At 45.9% G+C, this 24848-nt stretch overlaps 2 protein-coding genes across 3 annotated transcripts in view; both read right to left on the bottom strand.

Annotated features, from left to right (window-relative positions):
* The window catches only part of LOC123773872 (mucin-22-like), a 28621-nt gene extending 5087 nt beyond the window's left edge, over positions 1-23534 (bottom strand). For both annotated transcript variants that reach the window (XM_069318587.1, XM_069318588.1), the window contains exons 1-3: positions 23382-23534; positions 20221-20396; positions 1-4169 (exon numbers count right to left, since the gene is read on the bottom strand). The exon at positions 1-4169 is cut by the window's left edge. Coding sequence is in view for 1 of the 2 variants with exons in the window: in XM_069318588.1 (XP_069174689.1) it covers positions 1086-1817 (732 nt within the window). In the remaining variant the exon portion in view is untranslated. The remainder of the gene's footprint in view (positions 4170-20220; positions 20397-23381) is intronic.
* LOC138359503 (double C2-like domain-containing protein beta) lies at positions 4048-23539 on the bottom strand (the record flags this gene model as incomplete). The annotated part of the gene is made up of 3 exons (XM_069318835.1): positions 4048-4169; positions 20221-20396; positions 23382-23539. Coding segments are annotated over 3 exons (456 nt in total), but the record flags the coding sequence as incomplete, so codon positions are not given.
* Between the last annotated feature and the right edge of the window lie 1309 nt (positions 23540-24848).

The following is a 24848-nucleotide window of genomic DNA, read 5'->3' as shown; positions in this document are numbered from 1 at the left end:
AACTATACAGGTTCACGCTAAATTATACAGGTTCATACCCTTAACTATACAGGTTCACGCTAAACTATACAGGTTCATACCCTTAACTATACAGGTTCACGCTAAACTTTACAGGTTCACACCCTTAACTATACAGGTTCACGCTAAACTATACAGGTTCACACCCTTAACTATACAGGTTCACACCCTTAACATTGTAAGTAGGGAAATATCCAACAAGATATCAGCACAGCTCGAGTGGAACACAGTGAAAAAAATACAAATTATATCCTTGCTTGAGAGTAAATGTTGGGCTTTTGTCACTCCCGCGGAGGGAGGAGGAAGCTTTCTTCTGATAGTACCTTATCTGGCCCCTTATCTGGCTACTATATTCCGCTTCGGTTCAAACGGGTTTTAGTTTGGCGCTCCCAATACTGTCAGAGAGAGGACGATGACTTCTTTTTCACAGCGTGTGTACCTCCGTGGCACGGGCTCACCATAGCCCGTGCTACTTGGAACTTTGTTCCAGGTAGTGAATATTTAACAACAACAACCACCTCCGTGGGTGGCACAACCCGTTCTCGCAAATTTAATAAGTCAATATTGACTTATTAAATTTGCGAGAACGGGTTGGGGTGGCAGCAGGACCCTGGAGGTCAGGTCACTCACCACGACCTAACACGCTGTTGTGGTGTTTTCTAACACCGTCATACACATCGTTGTCACTAGTTACACTTTGTTCTTAAGATCTATGTTGACATCATTTCAAAACGATGAAGGCATTTGAATTATAGGTTCATTAACGACCATACGTCCGGAGAACAATTGGCAGGCATGAATACTTGGGATTGTGTGGCTGTTTGACGATTTCTGGTTCCGTAATGGTTGAGTACTAACAATGTTTGTTGTAATTAATGGTGTCCAAACTTTTTAATTACTCATAAATTTAATTAACCCTTACACTGCGCCAAACGTTTCACTCCATTTTCTTTACTATTTTAACACATGCGAGCCTTTATGTTGTGCTTGTCTACATTCTTGGAAAGGTTGTTAATGTTATAGATGAGACAAACCCCCAAGGCAGCTCTTGTGAACCGGTAATAGGCCTACCTTGATATGATCACTGGTAACTGGTTACTTCCTGTCATGATCACCGGTAACTGGTTACTTCCTGTCATGATCACTGGTAACTGGTTACTTCCTGTCATGATCACTGGTAACTGGTTACTTCCTGTCATGATCACTGGTAACTGGTTACTTCTTGTCATGATCACCGGTAACTGGTTACTTCCTGTCATGATCACTGGTAACTGGTTACTTCTTGTCATGATCACCGGTAACTGGTTACTTCTTGTCATGATCACTGGTAACTGGTTACTTCTTGTCATGATCACCGGTAACTGGTTACTTCCTGTCATGATCACTGGTAACTGGTTACTTCTTGTCATGATCACCGGTAACTGGTTACTTCTTGTCATGATCACTGGTAACTGGTTACTTCTTGTCATGATCACCGGTAACTGGTTACTTCTTGTCATGATCACCGGTAACTGGTTACTTCTTGTCATGATCACCGGTAACTGGTTACTTCCTGTCATGATCACCGGTAACTGGTTACTTCTTGTCATGATCACTGGTAACTGGTTACTTCCTGTCATGATCACCGGTAACTGGTTACTTCCTGTCATGATCACCGGTAACCAGTTACTTCCTGTCATGATCACTGGTAACCGGTTACTTCCTGTCATGATCACTGGTAACTGGTTACTTCTTGTCATGATCACTGGTAACTGGTTACTTCTTGTCATGATCACTGGTAACTGGTTACTTCTTGTCATGGTAACTGGTTACTTATTGTCATGATCACTGGTAACTGGTTACTTCCTGTCATGATCACTGGTAACCAGTTACTTCTTGTCATGATCACTGGTAACCAGTTACTTCCTGTCATGATCACTGGTAACTGGTTACTTCCTGTCATGATCACTGGTAACCAGTGACTAATAACTCATGGATGGATAAGAACCAGTTACATCCAACCAATCATCGCGTCTCACATACTGTCTGGGTTTACATGTCATTAACACCAATACAGCTCCTAATATTACCGGATTTTGTGCTAATTATCCCACACGGATTAAATTTGTGTTAATTATCCCACAATGATTATTTTTGTGATTACTTTTGCGTTAATTATCCCACTCTGAATGCCTTTGTATTATTTATGCCACACTGATAACTCTTGTGTTATTCAGTCATCACAATTATGAGCTTTCTGTCAATAACTTGCTAATTATTTATGTTTATGAATTTTATGTAGGTAATATTTATTCCTTTAAACACATGGTTTAAATGTGTGTAATAACGTCCCAACTCTGACTTTAACCTCAAGCAATTTACTAAAAATTTTAATTTGTTAGTGATAGATGTGTTTAAAATATTTTGCCAGCTAATTTAGCAAAAGTTTGTTATACTTTTTTGTTTGGATAGGAAATGTTGATTATAAAAATGTTGTTAATTCTTAAATTGTTGTTGTTAAATGAGCGTTAATTGGACAAAGAAAATGGTGACTAGACAAGGAAAATGGTGATGAGGAGGCAAGGTGAGGAGGATGTTGTTGGCGTGGTGGTGTATAAGGTGTGGCGGCCATAAGCGTCTCCAACACAGCCTCAGAGTGAGGTCACAAGTCATTACTGAAGCTGGCAGCTCTCACTCCAGTACTCTTACATTCATTACATTCTCACAAGTTCCCAGTGTGGTCTCACTTTGGTCCAGCTCCAGCTGTACACTATAAAGTGGTCTCACTTTGGTCCAGCTCCAGCTGTACACTATAAAGTGGTCTCACTTTGGTCCAGCACCAGCTGTACACTATAAAGTGGTCTCACTTTGGTCCAGCACCAGCTGTACACTATAAAGTGGTCTCACTTTGGTCCAGCTCCAGCTGTACACTATAAAGTGGTCTCACTTTGGTCCAGCACCAGCTGTACACTATAAAGTGGTCTCACTTTGGTCCAGCTCCAGCTGTGCACTAATAAAGTGGTCTCACTTTGGTCCAGCTCCAGCTGTACACTATAAAGTGGTCTCACTTTGGTCCAGCTCCAGCTGTACACTATAAAGTGGTCTCACTTTGGTCCAGCACCAGCTGTACACTAATAAAGTGGTCTCACTTTGGTCCAGCTCCAGCTGTACACTTATGCAGTGATTTTTAAGAATAAGTCACTTGTATTAATATTGCATTATACCTCCATATTCTCATCATTAAATACTAATAAATGCATTCTGGATACTTATTTCCCTATGATTCATACAACACGTATGACAAGGAGAACGAAAATATGCATAATCTGTTTTGGTACAGGAAGGCCTATGTCATAAACATGTTTTCTTCACCTCTCATAATACCCACAGTTCTTGTGGAATCAAGATATTATATATATATATATATATATATATATATATATATATATATATATATATATATATATATATATTATTTATTTCAAGAGCTGTTATTTATAAGAAATACAAAATTCACATAATGATTGTCCAACACTGGTGATGAGAAAGCACCCAAGGCCACCAGCCGGCATCAACTTCTCACGGCCGTAGACCAGTTCCCGCCCATGGGCCTCGCTACATGTGCTGTAATATACTGGCAGGTCGATGCGCCTCCCAGCCTGCCCGTCGCAGCTCACGTCACGGAGTGTTGATAAACTCAACATCCACAGGTCGTTCAGTTGTTTTGTCTTTTGTATGCCATTTACAGTTTATAGTGTTGTAAATTTCTGTGTTACGTTTTTAGTATTTATCACTTTTCGTAAAAAATTTTCTATTATTCATTATTTATTTAAATGGTGTTTAACTAATTGTTTTGTTTATGTTCTTGTCCCTCCAGTGCTGTTATTGCAATCACTTACGTATTCAACCTTGTTTTCCAACATGTTTCGCGTCAATGATTATTTAAGTTCATTTATTGCTTCATGAGACTGCTTGTCAGCCACTCCTGCGTGAGACTGTTCGTCAGCGACTGCTACAGCAGGCAGAACTAGCAGCAGGGAGCCCCGCTGCTCACTTGCCGTTGAGAGGCTGGAGCTGGTGCCAGCGGTCATGTCGACGGTCCGCGTACTGGAGGGCGTCGTACCAATGACGGAGCTCCGGGCCGGTGCTATCCTGAGACAACTGTAGACCACCTGTTGACACACCGCCAAATTATTACCCACATACAATGCTAACAATGTATGTTAGGTTGGATTAAACAAATCTTACAAAGTCCAACCTATCCCATGTTAAATAAACTACAACCCGTTCTCGCACTTTCTTACAGTCAATATTGACTTATTAAATACGTGCATATGTGACATACTAATTTATTGTGAATATTTTAGTTTACCTTGAAAAGCTTCATAGAAAACACCGACCTTACCTAACCTTCTTAGTATGTTAAATTAAGCATCTTATTGCTTCATAATTACAATTATTACTTAACCTATACCTATAATAGGTTAAGTAATAATTGTAATTACGAAGCAATAAGATGCTTATCTTAACATACTAAGAAGGTTAGGTAAGGTCGGTGTTTTCTATGAAGCTTTCCAAGGTAAACTAAAATATTCACAATAAATTAGTATGTCACATATGCACGTATTTAATAAGTCAATATTAACTATACGAAAGTGTGAGAACGGGTTGAATAAACACAACCTAACCTAATCAAGCATAATATAATCCAGCCTAACCTGACGATACAAGTAGTATTAACCTTCAAAGTGTAGCTGAGGTTATATGACGTTCACCCATGGTAAAGGCAGCTTACGTTATATGACGTTCACCCATGGTAAAGGCAGCTGACGTTATATGACGTTCACCCATGGTAAAGGCAGCTTACGTTATATGACGTTCACCCATGGTAAAGGCAGCTTACGTTATATCACGTATTTCATTATAAAAATGCATGAGAATTGGGCTCTATTCATAAATCCTCATAAATATCAAGATTTACATCGCTTTGGCTAATATATACACAGTAAGAGAGAACGTCTGTCTGTGTGTCCAGAGGTGAAGCCCAGATACTTTTGGCTAGCCTCGCAGAAATTTACAAATTTACATGATTATTAAATCATCCCAAACCTGGGGTTTGGGATGATTAAGAAATATTAACATTTATAAACACCACCCCCACCATGAGATTTTCATGTCAAGTGTTGTCAGAGTAAGTAATTATCAAAAGAATGCACCAAACTGGGAAGGCTAGGGGACGGTCGGAAAACAAGACACATGCTCGTCCTTGAAGTCAGGACATTCAACATGGATATGCATGACCGTAAGAGGGACAATGCAATTTGGGCAATAAGGAGCAGGGCGGCGCTGCATTAAGTGACCGTTAGTTAAACGGGTATGGCCAATACGTAACCTAGCCAGAGCCGTTTCCCACCGCCGGTTACAGTGGTAGGAGGAAGGCCACTGGGACACACAACTCTTAAGAGTACACAGTTTGTTACCAATAACAGAAGACCAACAACTCTGCCAGCAGGCAAGGATGGAGGCATGAATAACTGGATAAAAGTCGGAATAAGGAATACCTTTATGGCAGATGGGACAAGTGCGGATAGCTTCCTTATCGGCAGCATCTGCACGCCCATTTAAAGAGACACCAACATGGCTGGGAACCCAGCAAAACTTAACCGATTTAAATTTACTGGAGATAAGAAACAGCCAATGCTGAATCTCGATGACCACCGGGTAGACTGGATTAAAGGACCCCAAAGCCATGAGGGCACTACGAGAGTCAACTACCACCACAAAGGAGGATTGACATCGGGAAAGCAGGAGACGAAGAACATAGACAATAGCATACAATAGCATACAGGGGCCTCGTAGCCTGGTGGATAGCGCGCAGGATTCGTAATTCTGTGGTGCGGGTTCGATTCCCGCACGAGGCAGAAACAAAATGGCAAAGTTTCTTTCACCCTGAATGCCCCTGTTACCTAGCAGTAAATAGGTACCTGGGAGTTAGTCAGCTGTCACGGGCTGCTTCCTGGGGTGTGTGTGTGTGGTGTGGAGAAAAAAAAAAAAAAAAAAAGTAGTAAACAGTTGATTGACAGTTGAGAGGCGGGCCGAAAGAGCAAAGCTCAACCCCCGTAAAAACACAACTAGTAAACACAGTTCTGCTGTGAAGATGCTAGCTTCTGGAGGAAGGCGACACATATAAGTGTGGTCAGGAAAAACAACAGAGTAGCCCACACCATCAGCAGACTTAGACCCATCGGTGAAGATGGGAACGGAGTGGAAGTGAGAAGAAAAGTGCTCGAGTAGGAGGGGTTTCAGAACTGTAGGAGGAGTAAAAGCTTTAGTGATGCGGGTCAGAGAAGTACAAAATTTGGGAAGGGGGGCCCCCTCCACGGGGGCCAGGATGGAACAATACGAGGAAAAACATTGGTAATACGAACCGAAAGAGAATATTGTAAGCGAGACAAACGGACAGAAAGAGGAAGGTGGTGAAGAGGAACAGGAACTACAGGAGGGGTAAAAGTCAAAGCACGATAGAGGCAAGAGTGAGGATACAGTAAAGATCGCGCAAGATAGCGAAGACTGTAGCGATCACGGCGGTCCTGGAAAGACAGGAAGCAAGTGTCAGCGTACAAACTGAGGGTAGGAGTTGAACGAAAAGCACCAGAGTTGAGGTGCAACCCAGTATGGTGCAAAGGATCAAGACGGCGAAGAATAGAAGGAGAAGTAGAAGAGTATGCAGGGCAAGCATAATCGAGCTTAGACAGGACGAGGGAGGAATGCAAATACTTATTGAGCGTGCGCCTATCCGCTCCTCAAGAAGTATGGGACAAAACCTTAAGTAGGTTAAGGGCCTTAGAGCATTCAACACGGAGGTAAGAGACATGGGGCGACCAAGACAAACAAGTGTCAAAGAATAACCCCAAAAGCTTCACAGAATCTTTGTACTCAAGGGAATGACCATAAAGTGACAAAGAGGGACGAAGAACGACCCACTTCCGAGAAAAAGTCATGGCACAAGTCTTAGTAATAGAGAATTTGAATCCATGATTGGTGGCCCAAGATGACACAGCATCAATCGCAAGTTGAAGCCACCGTTGAAGGAGAGGCGAATCATCACCTCGACAGCAAAGAGTAAGATCGTCAACATAAAGAGCAGAGAAGATGCCAGAAGGAAGGGAGGAAAGAAGATCATTGAGGGCAACCAGAAAAAATAGTGCACAGAACACTACCTTGGGGTACACCTTCATACTGCCGAAAAGAGGCAGAGAAAGAATGGTACCAAGCCTGACTCGAAAGGTACGATGAGAGAGAAAGCTTTGAAGGATGAGAGGGAGATTACCACGAAGGCCAAAAGAACGAAGTTGGGACAGAATATGGTATCTCCAAGTCGTGTCATAAGCCTTTTCCAGGTCAAAAAGGACAGCAACAACGGAGGTCTTCGCAGCAAAAGCAGTACAAATACAGACCTCCAAGTTCACCAGAATATCAGTCGTGTTGCGGCACTCGCGAAAACCAAATTGAGAAGGAGAGAGGTGGTGATGGTGTTCCAAGAACCACATCAAACGGACATTTTCCATACACTCAAAGAGCTTGCATACACAACTCGTGAGAGCAATGGAGCGGAAGTCCTTAGGGGACATACTGAGAGTCCCTGGTTTCCAAATAGTGAGTACAACGGCATCGAGCCAGTCCTCAGGGACGAATGACGACTCCTAGACCTGGTTATACAGACTCAGTAAATACTAAGACATGCATGGAGGGAGATGGCAAAGCATCTCATAATGAACGTCATCCAAGCCTGCTGTCGTAGATCCGCAGAGGGCCAGGGCAGACTGAAGTTCAGAAAGAGAGAAAGGATCGTTATAGGGAAGGCGGAGATGAGTGTGGAAATCTAAAGGATAAGATTCAAGAACAGGCTTACGAAGAAGAAAGGATTGAGGAAGATGAGAACCAGAGCTAACAGTAGAAAAGTGGGAACCCAGTTCGCTTGTGACCGTCACCGGGTCCGCCACAAGAGTACCATGGAGGTGAAGAACCGGCAAGACATCTGGAACAAACTTGCCCGCAATCTTGCAGATCTTCTTCCAGATCTGCGGCAGAGGAGTATAGGATGTAATGGTGGAAACATAAGATTTCCAATTCTGACGTTTAGCTGTATGGATGGTCCTACGGGCCACCGTACTTGCCTTTCGAAACAAAATAAAAGAATCAGCTGTCTGCCGGCGGCGGTGTTTCTTCCAGGCTGCACGCTTACAGTGGACAGCCCGAGCACAGTCCGCATTCCACCAGGGAATGCACTTCTGCATGCCCCGGGAGGAAGAGCGAGGAATGGAGCGGAGGGCAGCTTCGAAGACTGTCATAAAAAAGAAGGAGGGCACAAGGAAGAGGCAGAGAGGAGAGGTCAGAGAGAGTAGCATGGAGGGTGAATAGGCTCCAGTCAGCCTTGGCAAACTACCACCTAGGGAAGGAGAGGGGAGGGTGGAAAGAGAAAAAGGAGACGAGGATGCGGAAATGATCACTGTTATGGAGGTCATCAAGAACCTGCCACGTGAAATCTAAGTAAAGGAACGACGAGCAGAGAGAAAAATCACCCCAGAGGGTATGTCGACAGTTGCAATCACCCAAAAGGAGCACCGGCTCTGGCAAGGAGTCCAGGAGGTGCTTAAGATCAGGAAGGGAAAGCAGAACATTTGGGGGGAGATAAATGGAACAGACTGTATACCATTTACCCACAAAAACACGAGCAGCAGAACAATGGCTAGGTGACGGAAGAAGTAGGGGGACGAAGGGAATATCAGAACGAATTAAGAGAGCAGTAAAGTTAGTAAAGCAGTAAAGTGGGGGGAGAAAGAAAGGAATAACCACGAAAGTGACCAGGACGAGCACCAAGCACGGGTTCCTGGAGACAAACACAAAGTGGTGAAAACTGTGTAATTAGAAGTTGGAGTTCATGGAAGTTGGCATAAAATCCATGAATATTCCACTGAAAAATATACATTATCAAAGAGAAAGGACAGTAACAGAGAACAATAAAGAAACAAAGGTAAAGAAGAACGCAGTTTATTAAAGAATCTCAGGGTCAGGGGTCAGGATCAGGAGCAGGGTCAACAAAATCAGGATTAGGGGGCATGGGTAAACTTAGTAAGGATGGAGGGAAGGGAGCAGGAGGACAGACCAGAGGCGGACTGACAGGGGGTCCGGAGGAGGAGGAAGAGACAACTGAGAGGGGCAATCAAGCACAGCTGGAGGAGGGGGGTGCAGAAATCAGGGAGTGCACCTCAGCAAGGGCAGCAACTGAGAGGGAATCGGAGGTGAAAGAAACCTCCATATATGGGACAGAGGGCCCGACCACTGCAATGGGAGGGTACGTAGTGATAGAGTCAGAGGGAGGGGGCGATGAAGAAAGCGACACCTTCTTACTCGCTGGGGAGGAAGAAGGAGAGGAGCCAGGCTTACGTTTCTGACTCGAAGAGACAGGCGTTCCAGTAACAACGTACCGGGCGACAGACTCAATGGTCTCAGCAGAAGAAGAGAAACGGGAGCGAACAACACGAAGATTGCTGGGAGGATGATGGACATCAGCCTGGATAGACAGGTGGCGTGGAGGGTCAAGAGACTGGGGGGAGAGGGTTGGGAAGAAAGAGTGGGGGAGATGGGAAAGAAAACATAGGAGACATGGTGGACTGGTCAGGAAGGGGGAAACTCCAGGTGGAGAACCAGGAGGGAGACCTTTTGGGACAGGATGCAAAGGAATAGGGGAGGAGGTGGAGGGCGTGTTTGGATCTAAGGCCTGGAAATGGTTGTGAGACTGAGGAAGGTGGGAAGGACGAGGAGAGGTAAAATGCAACACGTGAGTGTAGGATACACCCGCGAAAGGAGTGAGACGATGAACTTGGCGTCTCGCTTCAGGAAAAGTCAGACGATCACGGTGTTTCAAGTTGAGGACGGCTTCCTCGAGTTTGTAGTGCATACACGAGCGTGAGAAGGTAGGGTGGGCCTCACCGCAATTGAGGCAGCGAGCCTGGGGAGAAGTGCACTCGGACTTAGAATGATCATCGGCCCCACACGTGGGGCATAGATACACAGTACTTGTGCACTTGAGGACACCGTGCCCAAACTTCCAACACTTATTGTAAAGTCTAGGAGAGGGAATGTACTCCTGAACGGAGCATCTGGCACCGGCAAGAATAATAGAGGGCGGAAGGGTCCTACTATCAAAGGTGATTTTTACAGCTCGAAGGGTCTGACGTGACGACCACGAGGAGGTCGAGTAAACGTGTCCACCTGGAGGACAGAGTGGCCTTGGGCTTCGAGGATATGTTTAATATTCTCATGGCAGTCTTTGAGGTCCCTAACACCAGTTCAACATGGTGTGGGAGGAGAACAGTGCCAACATTGACATTTAACCGAGCATTTTTGGAGACCCGAACAGGGGTCTCGCCAATGCGGAACAAAGTGGCTAAGCGAGTAGCTGCATCCTGAGAAGGAGCAGCAACGACACCCGTGCTGTAATTGGTGGGGTTAAAAGTAACAGAGGCATCTACATAATCAACAAAGAGTTTATGGAGGGAGAAATCGTCAGGAGGAGTAGAATCCAGATGGTGGAGATCAAAATATTTAGCCAATGTAGCGGGACTAAACAAGGCGTTCTAAGTATTAGTATGGGAAGGTATCGTGCAAGTGCAGCCGTGGCAGGGACGACGTTGAGAACCCCCAGAGTGAGAGGGGGTAAAAGGCGCAGTGGTCACAATGAGAGATGAAGCTGTGGAGGGGAAAGGTGGTCACCACTGGGGGCTTGGAACTCGACCCTACCGCAGAGGAAGGAGGGGAGCTGAGGGGAGTAGTCAGGAGGGTCAAGGTCAGGGCCCAATGCAGCGGGGCCTACAAGGCCTGGCCTTCCAACACAGTCCGATTCGGGGGCTTGGTCGCCCACTCAACAAGCCTGAGAAGGTACAAGGGAAACATTATCTGCCATAGAAACGAGGAAAGACTTTCATTCACGAATGTGCCCCCACACCCACCATGGAGCCACAATTAGAGGTAGGACACCCAACAAGAAGCTATCGCCGATCATGCCGGGGGCCCCCTCAGGGGTGCGTTGTAAGTATACGCACCACAAATGCCACCTTAAGAACCTTCAGTCCGTCGAGATTGGGTTCAGTGACGAAAGGGGGATTGACAATAAATTTTCCCCTCGCTCGAGACGTCGGGTACTACAGTTATGATGGTGCAAGAGTATGCCTCCTCAAGCACCCGGGCGTCAAAATAGAAGAAGTCCAAAAGAATAGCCAAAACAAGCAAAAGGTCGGCAGGAAACGACAAGCATATAGGAAAAGAGGGGAGAGAAAAACGAAACATAAGGAAAAGGAAAAGCGATCTGGCACAATTGGAGAGGACAGTAGCAGGAGCATAAGGCCACAAAAGGACAGAGGACTGTCCCATGGAGCATCACACTCTGACAGCCGACCACCAAGCCCTCTCACGGCCCCAACGGGCCGGATGGGGAGGGGGAAGTGTTGTCAGAAAATCGGACACTAAAGACTAACTCCTAGCATACCAAGCAAATGCAATCATGTTAGGCAAATACTAACACCTAACCCTAAAATAGCTTGGTGAATCAATCAGAGAAATTCGGATTTCGTGGCTTTGTAATGGTCTGTGCACAGACCTAGCAGTCTCCCCTCTTCCCTTCTCCCCTTCCCCCTTGCTTGTTCATTCTCCCCCCCCCCATTGCCTCGTTCCATCTTCCCCTTTCCCCTCCCCTGTTGTCGAGCCGGCCTCACCGGTCATAAAACTTGTCAAGTGCTTGTAGGCAAGGGACACTGGCCTTCCGTCGCAGGCCTTATGTCCCCTTCTTCTCTAATCCTAGTCACCAATCCTCCCTCCGCCCAATCATTTACCTTCTTCCTCCTGTCTCCACTTGCCAGTGACGAATTGAGGGGCAGTAAAACTCAGTGCCATAAAACTGTGCTCCCAAATTTTCTCTTGGGTGGCTGGTAAGTCAAGGTCTGTTTCACATGATCTGGGTATAACTCCTTATTTCCAGACTCTGTGATACGACCTTCCCCTGGGCAGATGTCAGTCTTTTCATTGGTCAAGAGCATGGGCTTTTGTTTCATAGGTTAGTGATGCCAGAGTACTAGGCCCGGGGAGCTCAAAAGATTGGACTAAGTGTGAAGAGGCAGATTCCCCTGCCCCCTAGGGTAGTGCTAGACATCCATTGGCCAAGGGACCAGAGCATCCAGCTTTGGTTTGAATTGATTGGCGCTCCTAGCCCAGAGCCAAGCTTGGGGGAGGAACCATAGGCCTCCCTGGGGTAGTCAAAGGAAATTTTAGTTAGTGTGTCTTTGGGAGCGACTTGGGACAGGTCTCCATCAGAGCCAGAGGGCAGCCACTCAACATTCTGTGGCCGGTATTGCAGGAGTAAGGTAATAATGTCTGTCTGAGTTTTGGTACATCAAAGTAATTGCACTCCAGTTATATTGCCTCTTAGGGATTTATTTAGAGTCGGATATATTTCAATTTGATTTCAATAAACATGTCATTTCCTAAATAAAGTACTATTACTGTATTTTGTTGTTTAGTTATCTGTCGCCCTTTTGATGTTGTCATTTTTATATGTTGTGTTTATGTGCTGTACTACAAATTCCCTCGTGTGTTCTCCTCCATTTCATGGATATTAGAATAGCCCTTGAATGCTCAATAAGTAAAGTAAAAATTTATGTAATTGATTCCCAAGCATTATTGCAAAAGTTCCTACGCCCTTCAAGTTTCATAATTATTGATGTCTGGCCTTCCAGGGAGATCAGTAATCCAGACACATTCAGGTGTCAGGAAGGTGGTGACAGTCATATAGTATTAAGTATTTTTTCATCATTTTAAAATTAATAATCCCTTATATGTTGTTGCTTCTCCCCATTTAATATTTCAGTTTAATGTTAGCTGGTAGTTCAGTGAGGGTGACAGTGATCTTGCAGCAGTGTTAAGCTGGTGTGTTAAGTGAGAAACTGGAGTAGCAGGAAGGGTTATTACAATGGTAGCAGCGTGGTTTTCAATAATTTCTTAACAATTATTGAACCCTCATGCGTCTGGTCAGTCTGCGTGGTAAGGGAATCAGCCAGGGCCCACGAGCTAGAGTTCGATGGTAATCCTATGTAGTGCGATTTGCATAGAGTAGGCAATTCTTTAACGTGGTGAGGGGCTGGTAATGTTAAGTGTAGGTTCTAAGTTAGACAGTATAAGAAGGCCGCCTTTGTTAGCTGGACAGGTTGCCTACTCTATGCAAATCCCATAATGGCTGAGGCCATTACCAGTATGTGTGCACGAGTACACGGGTCCAGGGTGACCCAGGACAGGTCAGGGCGCTGGCTGGTACACCTACATGTGAGATAACGGTGGAAGGTGTGAGATTGACAGTTTTTGTGGACACCGGAAGTCAAGCAACTGTCATTAAAAAGTCAGCCTTCAGTACATTTAAAGATGCACACCTTAAGCGTTGTGGGAAACATTTAACAGCAGTTAATGGCCAACACATTAATATCTTGGACCAAGCTACACTAAATTTTGAAGTGGGAAAGAAAGAATTTTACCCGCACAATTGCACGGTTGTCGAGAATCTTGCATTCCCAAGGGGATATTTTGGTGGGTATGGACTTCCTAGGAAGGGTTAACTTTTCTCTGTCTGCTCACGAGGGAGCAAGGAATTGCAGATTGAGGTTGGGTCAGGTAGTTTATCCCATTAGAATAGTAGATCATCTGCTAGTGGTTGCTTCCATTAGTAAGCAACAGAAGCACAACATCCATTAGCCTAGACTGTTATTTAAGTCTTTTCCAGACACAGATAAGAAGTCATGTGGATTACACGCCTTGATTAAACAATGTTGGCCATCCCCATTCAGTTAAGTTTATTAAAGTATCAGTGGGACATCGCATTGTACCAGGTGGGACATCACATTGCACCAGGTGGGACATCACATTGCACCAGGTGGAACATCGCATTGCACCAGGTGGAACATCACATTGCACCAGGTGGGACATCACATTGCACCAGGTGGAACATCGCATTGCACCAGGTGGGACATCACATTGCACCAGGTGGAACATCACATTGTACCAGGTGGAACATCACATTGTACCAGGTGGAACATCACATTGCACCAGGTGGAACATCACATTGCACCAGGTGGAACATCGCATTGCACCAGGTGGAACATCACATTGCACCAGGTGGAACATCGCATTGCACCAGGTGGGACATCACATTGTACCAGGTGGAACATCACATTGCACCAGGTGGAACATCACATTGCACCAGGTGGGACATCACATTGCACCAGGTGGAACATCACATTGCACCAGGTGGAACATCGCATTGCACCAGGTGGAACATCACATTGTACCAGGTGGAACATCACATTGCACCAGGTGGGACATCACATTGCACCAGGTGGGACATCACATTGCACCAGGTGGAACATCACATTGTTCCAGGTGGAACATCACATTGCACCAGGTGGAACATCACATTGCACCAGGTGGAACATCGCATTGCACCAGGTGGAACATCACATTGTACCAGGTGGAACATCACATTGAACCAGGTGGAACATCGCATTGTACCAGGTGGAACATCACATTGTACCAGGTGGGACATCACATTGTACCAGGTGGAACATCACATTGTACCAGGTAGAACATCACATTGTACCAGGTGGAACATCACATTGTACCAGGTGGAACATCGCATTGCACCAGGTGGGACATCACATTGCACCAGGTGGGACATCACATTGCACCAGGTGGAACATCATATTGCAGATGTGACAGGTTATTAATCCCTCATCATCTAATCACAGTGCTTGATAAAGGTGCCCTTATTCCAGTTGTCAATCTCTCACATAAAACATATTGTTTCAGGGCAGATGAAAGGTTGTCTCAGGCGACGATTGTTGAAAATACGGGAATTTTTCACAATCAAAGAAGGATGAGATGCCAGCCACCACAGCACAATGTAGTGCACTAAATGTTACAGATTGGCATTAAACAGGGGAAGAACAAGATCGAGACAAGGAAAAATAGTAATACTCAAGAAGTAGATAAGTTAATATCGGCACTGGACTTGCAACATGTGCAACAGTCAGATAGGAAACTTTTGAGAGGGATATTACGCAGACTCCCAAGACTGTTTGCAACAGATGACCAAATCGGTCTTCTGGATAGAATTGAACATGTTATACCATCAGGTAATCATCCTCCAATTTATACTCATCAGTGGAGGTTTCTGGAACGGGCAAAGGAAGTAATCAGAGATGAGTGTCAGAAAATGTTGAGAGAGAACGTGATAGAGCCTAGTACATCACCATGGTTGTAGCCAGTGGTGTTGGTGCATAAACCGGATGGTAGTTATAGGTTTTGGGTCGACTACCGGAAGGTCAATGAAATTACTTAAGGTGATATGTACCTTTTACCCCGTATTCAGGAAATAATCGATCAGTTTGGATCAGCCAAGTATTTTTTCACTCCCGATGCAAAATCAGCATATTGGGCCATACCCGTAGCAAAAAAGGAAAGAGAAAATATATCTTTCTCTGATGGTGTTCATACCTATTATGATACGATGTCCATACGTATGTTCAATTATGAACATACGTATGCCTTTTGGGTTAAAGACAGCCCCTTCGTCATTTCAGAGGGCAATTAATTATATCCTCAGTCCAGTCTTGGGGAGGCACTCGTTAGCGTCCCTGGGTGATGTTGTTATCTACTCCAGGACGTTCGATGAGCACTTATGAGATTTGACTGAGATGTTGACATTATTAGATAAGGCGGGTTTTAAATCAAATGTGGGGAAATGCACTCTGGCATCTCAGAAATTCAAGTTTCTGGGGTTCCAGGTGAGCACATACTGTATCCGACCTGACACCGACTCCTGTCCCGCCATTGCTGACATGCCTACACCTAAGACAGCAAGGGATGTTTGCAGGTTTCTGGGGGCAGCCGGATATTTCCGTTGCCACAATAAGGGTTTTGCAAGTACATCAGCGCCCTTAACTGAGCTGACTAAGAAAAACATTAAATTCATTTGGAATCCAGAGCATGATAACACTTATGTAAAATTAAAAAGTCAACTCATTTCCACCCTAGTATTGGCAGTACCCGATTTTGATAAGGAGTGGGAAGTACACACTGACGCCAGTGGCATAGCTATTGGTGGATGATTAATGCAACGCGATAAGTCTTCCTCACCCAGTAGGGTATTTTAGCAGGAAGGTTAAGGGGCGGAGGTCCCCTATTCTGCAACGGATAGGGAAGCTTTGGCTGTAGTGGAAAGTGTCAGATACTTCGAGCCATATCTATTCCAACGTCACTTTGTCCTTTATACAGATCACGGGGCTTTAACTCATATTTTTAAGAAAAGAACAAAGTGCTCTCGCATGTCCCGTTGGTCTCATGAACGAGCTGCTCACTCATTCCAGATACTTTACAAGCCTGGTCCATCACATGTTGTACCAGACACTTTGAGTAGAAACATTGCTACTGTTAACGTAAATCTTAATATTGAAAATATTTCTAGTGAGAAAATGAGAGAATTCCAGATGAACGAACCGAGATGGAAGGAAATTACTGAACATTTGGAAGGAGGAAAGTATCCTTCAAACAAACGTAATTTAGCCATACATGACTTTGACATGAGGGATGGGGGTCTTGTTTTATGTAAAGGGACAGAAGGATCGAGCAGTATTTCAGCTTAGTCTAAGTGTTTATTCCCCCACTTCACCTTGCCTGAAACGCTGTGCGTACTAGTGGCTTTAGGTATTGTATGTACTACCTCTATCTATAAATCCAACATTATGCTTGTAACTAATCCTCTATGTATGTACCTGAATGAACATTTAATTTGATTTGATTTGAGCTGGTTATCCCAGATGTATTGAGAACGTCGGCGTTGAGACTCGCACATGTGTCTAAGATTGCAGGTCATCCGGGTATTTTTAAAACTCACATGAAAGCCAAGTCACTCTTTTACTTTCCGGGTATGTTAACAGAGGTCATTAACTTCGTTAAGCTGTGCGATCACTGCCAAAGGAGGAAAGATGCCCTTAAGGTACTATCTCCATTGCAGTAATTCCCAGAATTTTTTCTTATTTACATCAGTGAGGGACAAAATATCACGCATCATGTGAAAAAATTATGTTTGCAGAGGACACAACCTTCATTTTCTCAAATGGTAACCCACTCATTCTAAACGACACGCTAAATGCTGAACTGGAGAGTCCATTTGTGGCTGACCGCTTACAAAATGACCTTTCCTTAACACTGAAGAAACGTATTACATATTGTTTAGAAACAAGGCCACCAATCAAATTGAACTGAGAACTAACAATGCGCAAATTGAGAGCAGAGTAGATGGGAGGTTTCTTGCGGCTCGTACTGACAATAACTCAATATCAATTGACAGATTCATTAAAAAAAAAAGTTCAACATCAGTAAGTGTTCTCTCTAAAATCAACATTGATGAGCGAGCGATGGTTCATCAAATGCCCATTGATGAGACTGTTTATGGTGCCATAAATTACTTTAGGTCACCATAAAGTCATAAAGACCATTATAGTCTTTATGACTATAAAGTGAAGATATTGTATAGCTCTATATGATGACTGTATATGGCTATATGAGCCACTATATGAATTATCAACTATAAAGTCATATAGGCCGCTACAAAGTCATATAGGTCACCATAAAGTCATATAGGCCACTATAAAGTCATTTAAGCCACTATAAAGTCATATAGGCCACCATAAAGCCATATAGGCCACTATAAAATCATATAGACCACTATAAAGTCATATAGGCCACCATAAAGCTATATAGGCCACCATAAAGCCATATAGGCCACTATAAAGTCATTTAAGGCACCATAAAGTCATTTAAGCCACTATAAAGTCATATAGACCACCATAAATTCATATATATTGAGGTTATCTTGAGATGATTTCGGGGCTTAGCGTTCCCCGCGGCCCGGTCCTCGACCAGGTCTCCTTTTTGTTACACACCCCCAGGAAGCAGCTCGTAGCACCTGTCTAAATCCCAGGTACCTATTTATTGTTAGGTAACAGGAGCATCAGGGTGAAAGAAACATTTTGCCCATTTGTCTCCGCCTCCACCGGGGATCGAACCCGGAACCTTAGGACTACGAATTTGAAGCGCTGTCCACCCAGCTGTCAGGGCACTATAAAGTCATATAGGCCACTATAAAGTCATTTAAGCCACTATGAAGTCACATAGGCCACTATAAAGTCATATAGGCCACCCTAAAGCCATGTAGGTCACTATAAAGTCATTTAAACCACTATAAAGTCATAGGTCAATAACAATTTATCTAAGTCATCATAAAGTTCACCACAAAGTCAACTAAGTCATCAAGAGCATCATAAAGTCATCTAGGGCATCATAAAGTCATCTAGGGCATCATAAAGTCATCTAGGGCATCATAAAGTCATCTAGGGCATCATAAAGCCATCTAGAGCATCATAAAGTCATCTAGGGCATCATAAAGTCATCTAGGGCATCATAAAGTCATCTAGGGCGTCATAAAGTCATCTAGGGCATCATAAAGTCATCTAGGGCATCATAAAGTCATCTAGGGCATCATAAAGTCATCTAGAGCATCATAAAGTCATCTAGGGCATCATAAAGTCATCTAGGGCATCATAAAGTCATCTAGGGCATCATAAAGTCATCTAGGGCATCATAAAGCCATCTAGAGCATCATAAAGTCATCTAGGGCATCATAAAGTCATCTAGGGCATCATAAAGTCATCTAGGGCATCATAAAGTCATCTAGGGCATCATAAAGTCATCTAGGGCATCATAAAGTCATCTAGGGCATCATAAAGTCATCTTGGGCATCATAAAGTCATCTAGGGCATCATAAAGTCATCTAGGGCATCATAAAGTCATCAAGGGCATCATAAAGTCATCTAGAGCACCATAAAGTCATCTAGGGCATCATAAAGTCATCTAGGGCATCATAAAGTCATCTAGGGCATCATAAAGTCATCTAGGGCATCATAAAGTCATCTAGGGCATCATAAAGTCATCTAGAGCATCATAAAGCCATCTAGGGCATCATAAAGTCATCTAGGGCATCATAAAGTCATCTAGGGCATCATAAAGTCATCTAGGGCATCATAAAGCCATCTAGAGCATCATAAAGCCATATTGGGCATCATAAAGTCATCTAGGGCATCATAAAGTCATCTAGAGCATCAAAAGTCATCTAGGGCATCATAAAGTCATCTAGGGCATCATAAAGCCATCTAGGGCATCATAAAGTCATCTAGGGCATCATAAAGTCATCTAGGGCATCATAAAGTCATCTAGGGTATCATAAAGTCATCAAGGGCATCATAAAGTCATCTAGGGCATCATAAAGTCATCTAGGGCATCATAAAGTCATCTAGGGCATCATAAAGTCATCTAGGGCATCATAAAGTCATCTAGGGCTTCATAAAGTCATCTAGGGCATCATAAAGTCATCTAGGGCATCACAAAGTCATCTAGAGCATCATAAAGCCATCTAGGGCATCATAAAGTCATCTAGGGCATCATAAAGTCATCTAGGGCATCATAAAGTCATCTAGGGCATCATAAAGCCATCTAGAGCATCATAAAGCCATCTAGGGCATCATAAAGTCATCTAGGGCATCATAAAGTCATCTAGAGCATCAAAAGTCATCTAGGGCATCATAAAGTCATCTAGGGCATCATAAAGTCATCTAGGGCATCATAAAGTCATCTAGGGCATCATAAAGCCATCTAGAGCATCATAAAGCCATCTAGGGCATCATAAAGTCATCTAGGGCATCATAAAGTCATCTAGAGCATCACAAGTCATCTAGGGCATCATAAAGTCATCTAGGGCATCATAAAGTCATCTAGGGCATCACAAAGTCATCTAGGGCATCATAAAGTCATCTAGGGCATCATAAAGTCATCTAGGGCATCATAAAGTCATCTAGAGCATCAAAAGTCATCTAGGGCATCATAAAGTCATCTAGGGCATCATAAAGTCATCTAGGGCATCACAAAGTCATCTAGGGCATCATAAAGCCATCTAGGGCATCATAAAGTCATCTAGGGCATCATAAAGTCATCTAGAGCATCAAAAGTCATCTAGGGCATCATAAAGTCATCTAGGGCATCATAAAGTCATCTGTGCTCATTACTCACCAATAAAGTCATCACTGCGTCCGACATCCTTGTCATACACACGTATGTCTAAGAGCTTCTTGGGGAGCTCGTTCCTGCGCACCTCAAACACAAATTCCTCGTTGAACTCTGGGTTGAGGTTCTTCCACTTGACCGCCGTCCGGTACTTCTTGTGGCTCGGGTCTGGTTTAAGTTGCCTGTCAACAAACGTCAAATGTTACCAATCAGTTTCCGTTAATAAAATATAATTCAGTTGGCAGCGTCTCTCCCGTGTGACTTCCGTACAGTCGCACATGAATTTGTTTTTAAGGAAACGTTGATAAAACACTTTTTTCCAGAGGCGCGATGAAGCCCAATATATATTGGTTGATATATATGTTCTATTTCGATGTTTTTTTAAATGAATTGAACAAATAAATTGTTGTTACTTCAAACTTGCAAAACTTCTGGGATATGGAGTTGTTGGTGGGGGTGGGGGGGTCTAGGAGGGGAGGGGTGGGAGGGGGGTCTAGGAGGGGAGGGGTGGGGAGGGGGGTCTAGGAGGGGAGGGGTGGGGGGGGTCTAGGAGGGGAGGGGTGGAGGGGGTCTAGGAGGGGAGGGGGAGGTCTAGGAGGGGAGGGGTGGGGGGGGGGGTCTAGGAGGGGAGGGGGAGGTCTAGGAGGGGAGGGGTGGGGGTCTAGGAGGGGAGGGGTGGGGGGGTCTAGGAGGGGAGGGGAGGGGGAGGTCTAGGAGGGGATGGGTGGGGGGGCCTAGGAGGGGAGGGGTGGGGGGGGTCTAGGAGGGGAGGGGAGGGGGAGGTCTAGGAGGGGATGGGTGGGGGGGCCTAGGAGGGGATGGGGAGGTCTAGGAGGGGAGGGGTGGGGGGTCTAGGAGGGGAGGGGTGGGGGGTCTAGGAGGGGAGGGGTGGGGGGGTCTAGGAGGGGAGGGGAGGGGGAGGTCTAGGAGGGGAGGGGTGGGGGGGTCTAGGAGGGGATGGGTGGGGGGGCCTAGGAGGGGAGGGGGAGGTCTAGGAGGGGAGTGGTGGGGGGGGTCTAGGAGGGGAGGGGTGGAGGGGCCTAGGAGGGGAGGGGGAGGTCTAGGAGGGGAGGGGTGGGGGGTCTAGGAGGGGAGGGGAGGGGTGTGGGGGTCTAGGAGGGGAGGGGTGGGGGGGCCTAGGAGGGGAGGGGGAGGTCTAGGAGGGGAGGGGTGGGGGGGTCTAGGAGGGGATGGGTGGGGGGCCTAGGAGGGGAGGGGGAGGTCTAGGAGGGGAGGGGTGGGGGGGTCTAGGAGGGGATGGGTGGGGGGGCCTAGGAGGGGAGGGGGAGGTCTAGGAGGGGAGGGGTGGGGGGGGGGGGTTACAGCTCCCGGACCTAGATGAGGAAGCAGCCCGTGACGAGGAACTACACAATATTGAGGTAACAGCAGTGGAAACAGGAATACAACTAGCATCACTAGTTGTATTCCTAAAGCTATTGGGCCAGATAGAGTACCACCATGGATGTTAAAAGAAGCAGCACAGGCCCTCAGCATACCTCTAGCACTAATCTATAATGAGTCATTTACAATGGGGGAATTGGCCAGCTGCTGGAAGGAAGTGGTGGTGTCACTCTAGAAGAAAGAATATAGAGAAGAGAAACGTAACTGCAGAGAAGTGTTGCTAACAAGTATCTCTTGCAAAGTACTTGAAAGAATTATAAGGTTAAAACTACTTGTACACCTAGAAAGAATTAGGTTTGTAAGTAAACAACAACACAGCTTTAAGGAAGGGAACTCATGCCTTATCCTGGAGTTTTATGATAAGGTAACGAAAATAAGGCAAGACAGAGAAGGATGGGCATCTTGAGGTTATCTTGAGATGATTTCGGGGCTTTAGTATACCCGCGGCCCGGTCCTCGACCAGGCCTCCACCCCCAGGAAGCAGCCCGTGACAGCTGACTAACACCCACGTACCTATTTTACTGCTAGGTAACAGGGGCATAGGGTGAAAGAAACTCTGCCCATTGTTTCTCGCCGGCGCCTGGGATCGAACCCAGGACCATAGGATCACAAGTCCCGCTCGGCCGACCGGCTCCCTAGATTACCTCCCTCCCTGGCCAGATTACATATTTAGCATACTTGAGAGGCAGGCGGGAGTAGACGGGAACACACTAACCTGGGTAAGGAATTACCTGACAGACAGGTGTCACAGTGACAGTGAGAGGCGAGGAGTCCGACTGGCTTAAAGTAACAAGCGGGATGCCTCAGGGATCGGTGCTGGGACCCATTCTATTCCTTATTTATTTAAACAAACTTGACTAGGAGTTGAGTCTTATATGTCGATGTTTGCAGATGACGCAAAACTAAGGAGGAGGGTTGAGACAGATGAAGATTATAAGATTCTCCAAGATGCCTTGAATAGGTTCCAGAGCTGGTCCGAAAAATGGCTGCTCGAGTTCAATTCCAGCAAGTGTAAGGTGATGAAAATGGGACTTGGAGCCAGGAGACCGAAAGGTCAACACACGATGAAGGGGGAATCTACCTCCCTATAACGTCTATAGAAAAATACCTGCGATTGGCCATTACAAAACACCTAACTCCAGTGGCTCATATAAATAGAATAACGTCAGCCGCATACTCTACTCTGGCAAATGTCAGAACATCCTTCAGAAACTTGAATAAGGAGGCTTCTAGATCACTGTACACCGCCTATGTGAGGCCAGTCTTGGAGTATGCCGCCCCATCATGGAGCCCCTATCTAAAAAAATACATAAGGAAGCTCGAAAAGGTGCAGAAGTTTGCAACGAGACTCATTCCAGAGCTGCGAGGGATGAGGCACGAAGACAGACTGAAGGAACTAAACCTGACGTTAGAAAGGAGGGAGAGGAGGGACATGGTACAGACATATAAAATACTTAGAGGGATTGAAAGGAAGAAACAGAAGAAATGTTTACAACGAATATCAATGGAACTCAGATGTGTCATAGAGATGTTAGAAATTTTTGTTTAGCGTAAGGATAGTGAGTAAATGGAACGACCTAAAGGAGCAGGTTGTAGAGGTTCACTCCGTTCATAACTTTAAAGCAGGTATGATAGGGGTATAGGCCAGGAGTCACTGCATTAGACAACCAACGGCTAGAAAAACGGGGTCTAAGAGGTCGAGCTGACTCCTGCAGGTACAAATAGGTGGGGACACACTCACAGAGCAGGTGACAGTGTGGACCTACACTTTAACATAAGGATCGGAGAAGCCGTTGGAGTCCATGGAGGGGAGATGGGCGCAGCGGACGATGCCCACAATGAGGGCGCTTCGCTGGGTGGTGTACTTGAGGCTGAGCAGGACCTTGCCTCGCTCCGCCTCGCCCTTCACCTCGTCCTCCACAAGCTGAAACCATAAACAATGTTTTACTGCTGTTTACTAACAGTTTTTCTTGCGTGAGGCGGTCAGTACTCTTTTTTGTTGTGTATAAGTGAAAATGGCTTTACAATACTTGCTATATTGAAAACATTTATGAGAGGTTTAAATAAATTTGCAGAAAACATGGTTAGCTAATTATGATGCAAGCTCTAGGGGAAAATGATGGTAAATGGGGTTGTAGATTCACACATCATATCAGATACAAGCCTTATTTCTCACTAAAATTTTGCATGAGAACTGTGTTGTGGCAACAGGAGACTGAGGAACTAAATCTTCCCCAGAAATAAGAAAATGGAGAAGCCATCATGGTACAGTAGGTAGTGCGAGTACTTGCGAAGTCCGGGATGTTAGTTCGATCCAGCTGTATGGTCTAGTCACGTCACAACTTGTGACTGTTGCAGTAATGTTGCAGCCCTGTGTGTGGTGGGCGAGCACTGTTGCAGGCCCCGTGTGTGGTGGGCGAGCACTGTTGCAGGCCCCGTGTGTGGTGGGCGAGCACTGTTGCAGGCCCCGTGTGTGGTGGGCGAGCACTGTTGCAGGCCCCGTGTGTGGTGGGCGAGCACTGTTGCAGGCCCCATGTGTGGTGGGCGAGCACTGTTGCAGGCCCCGTGTGTGGTGGGCGAGCACTGTTGCAGGCCCCGTGTGTGGTGGGCGAGCACTGTTGCAGACCCCATGTGTGGTGGGCGAGCACTGTTGCAGACCCCGTGTGTGGTGGGCGAGCACTGTTGCAGACCCCGTGTGTGGTGGGCGAGCACTGTTGCAGACCCCATGTGTGGTGGGCGAGCACTGTTGCAGACCCCGTGTGTGGTGGGCGAGCACTGTTGCAGACCCCGTGTGTGGTGGGCGAGCACTGTTGCAGACCCCGTGTGTGGTGGGCGAGCACTGTTGCAGACCCCGTGTGTGGTGGGCGAGCACTGTTGCAGACCCCGTGTGTGGTGGGCGAGCACTGTTGCAGACCCCGTGTGTGGTGGGCGAGCACTGTTGCAGACCCCGTGTGTGGTGGGCGAGCACTGTTGCAGGACCCCGTGTGTGGTGGGCGAGCACTGTTGCAGACCCCGTGTGTGGTGGGCGAGCACTGTTGCAGACCCCGTGTGTGGTGGGCGAGCACTGTTGCAGACCCCGTGTGTGGTGGGCGAGCACTGTTGCAGACCCCGTGTGTGGTGGGCGAGCACTGTTGCAGACCCCGTGTGTGGTGGGCGAGCACTGTTGCAGACCCCGTGTGTGGTGGGCGAGCACTGTTGCAGGCCCCGTGTGTGGTGGGCGAGCACTGTTGCAG

This window comes from Procambarus clarkii, chromosome 91 (genome assembly GCF_040958095.1).
Source record: "Procambarus clarkii isolate CNS0578487 chromosome 91, FALCON_Pclarkii_2.0, whole genome shotgun sequence".
In the NCBI taxonomy this organism is placed as follows: Eukaryota; Metazoa; Arthropoda; class Malacostraca; order Decapoda; family Cambaridae; genus Procambarus; species Procambarus clarkii.
This window is presented reverse-complemented; position numbering and strand designations above follow the sequence as displayed.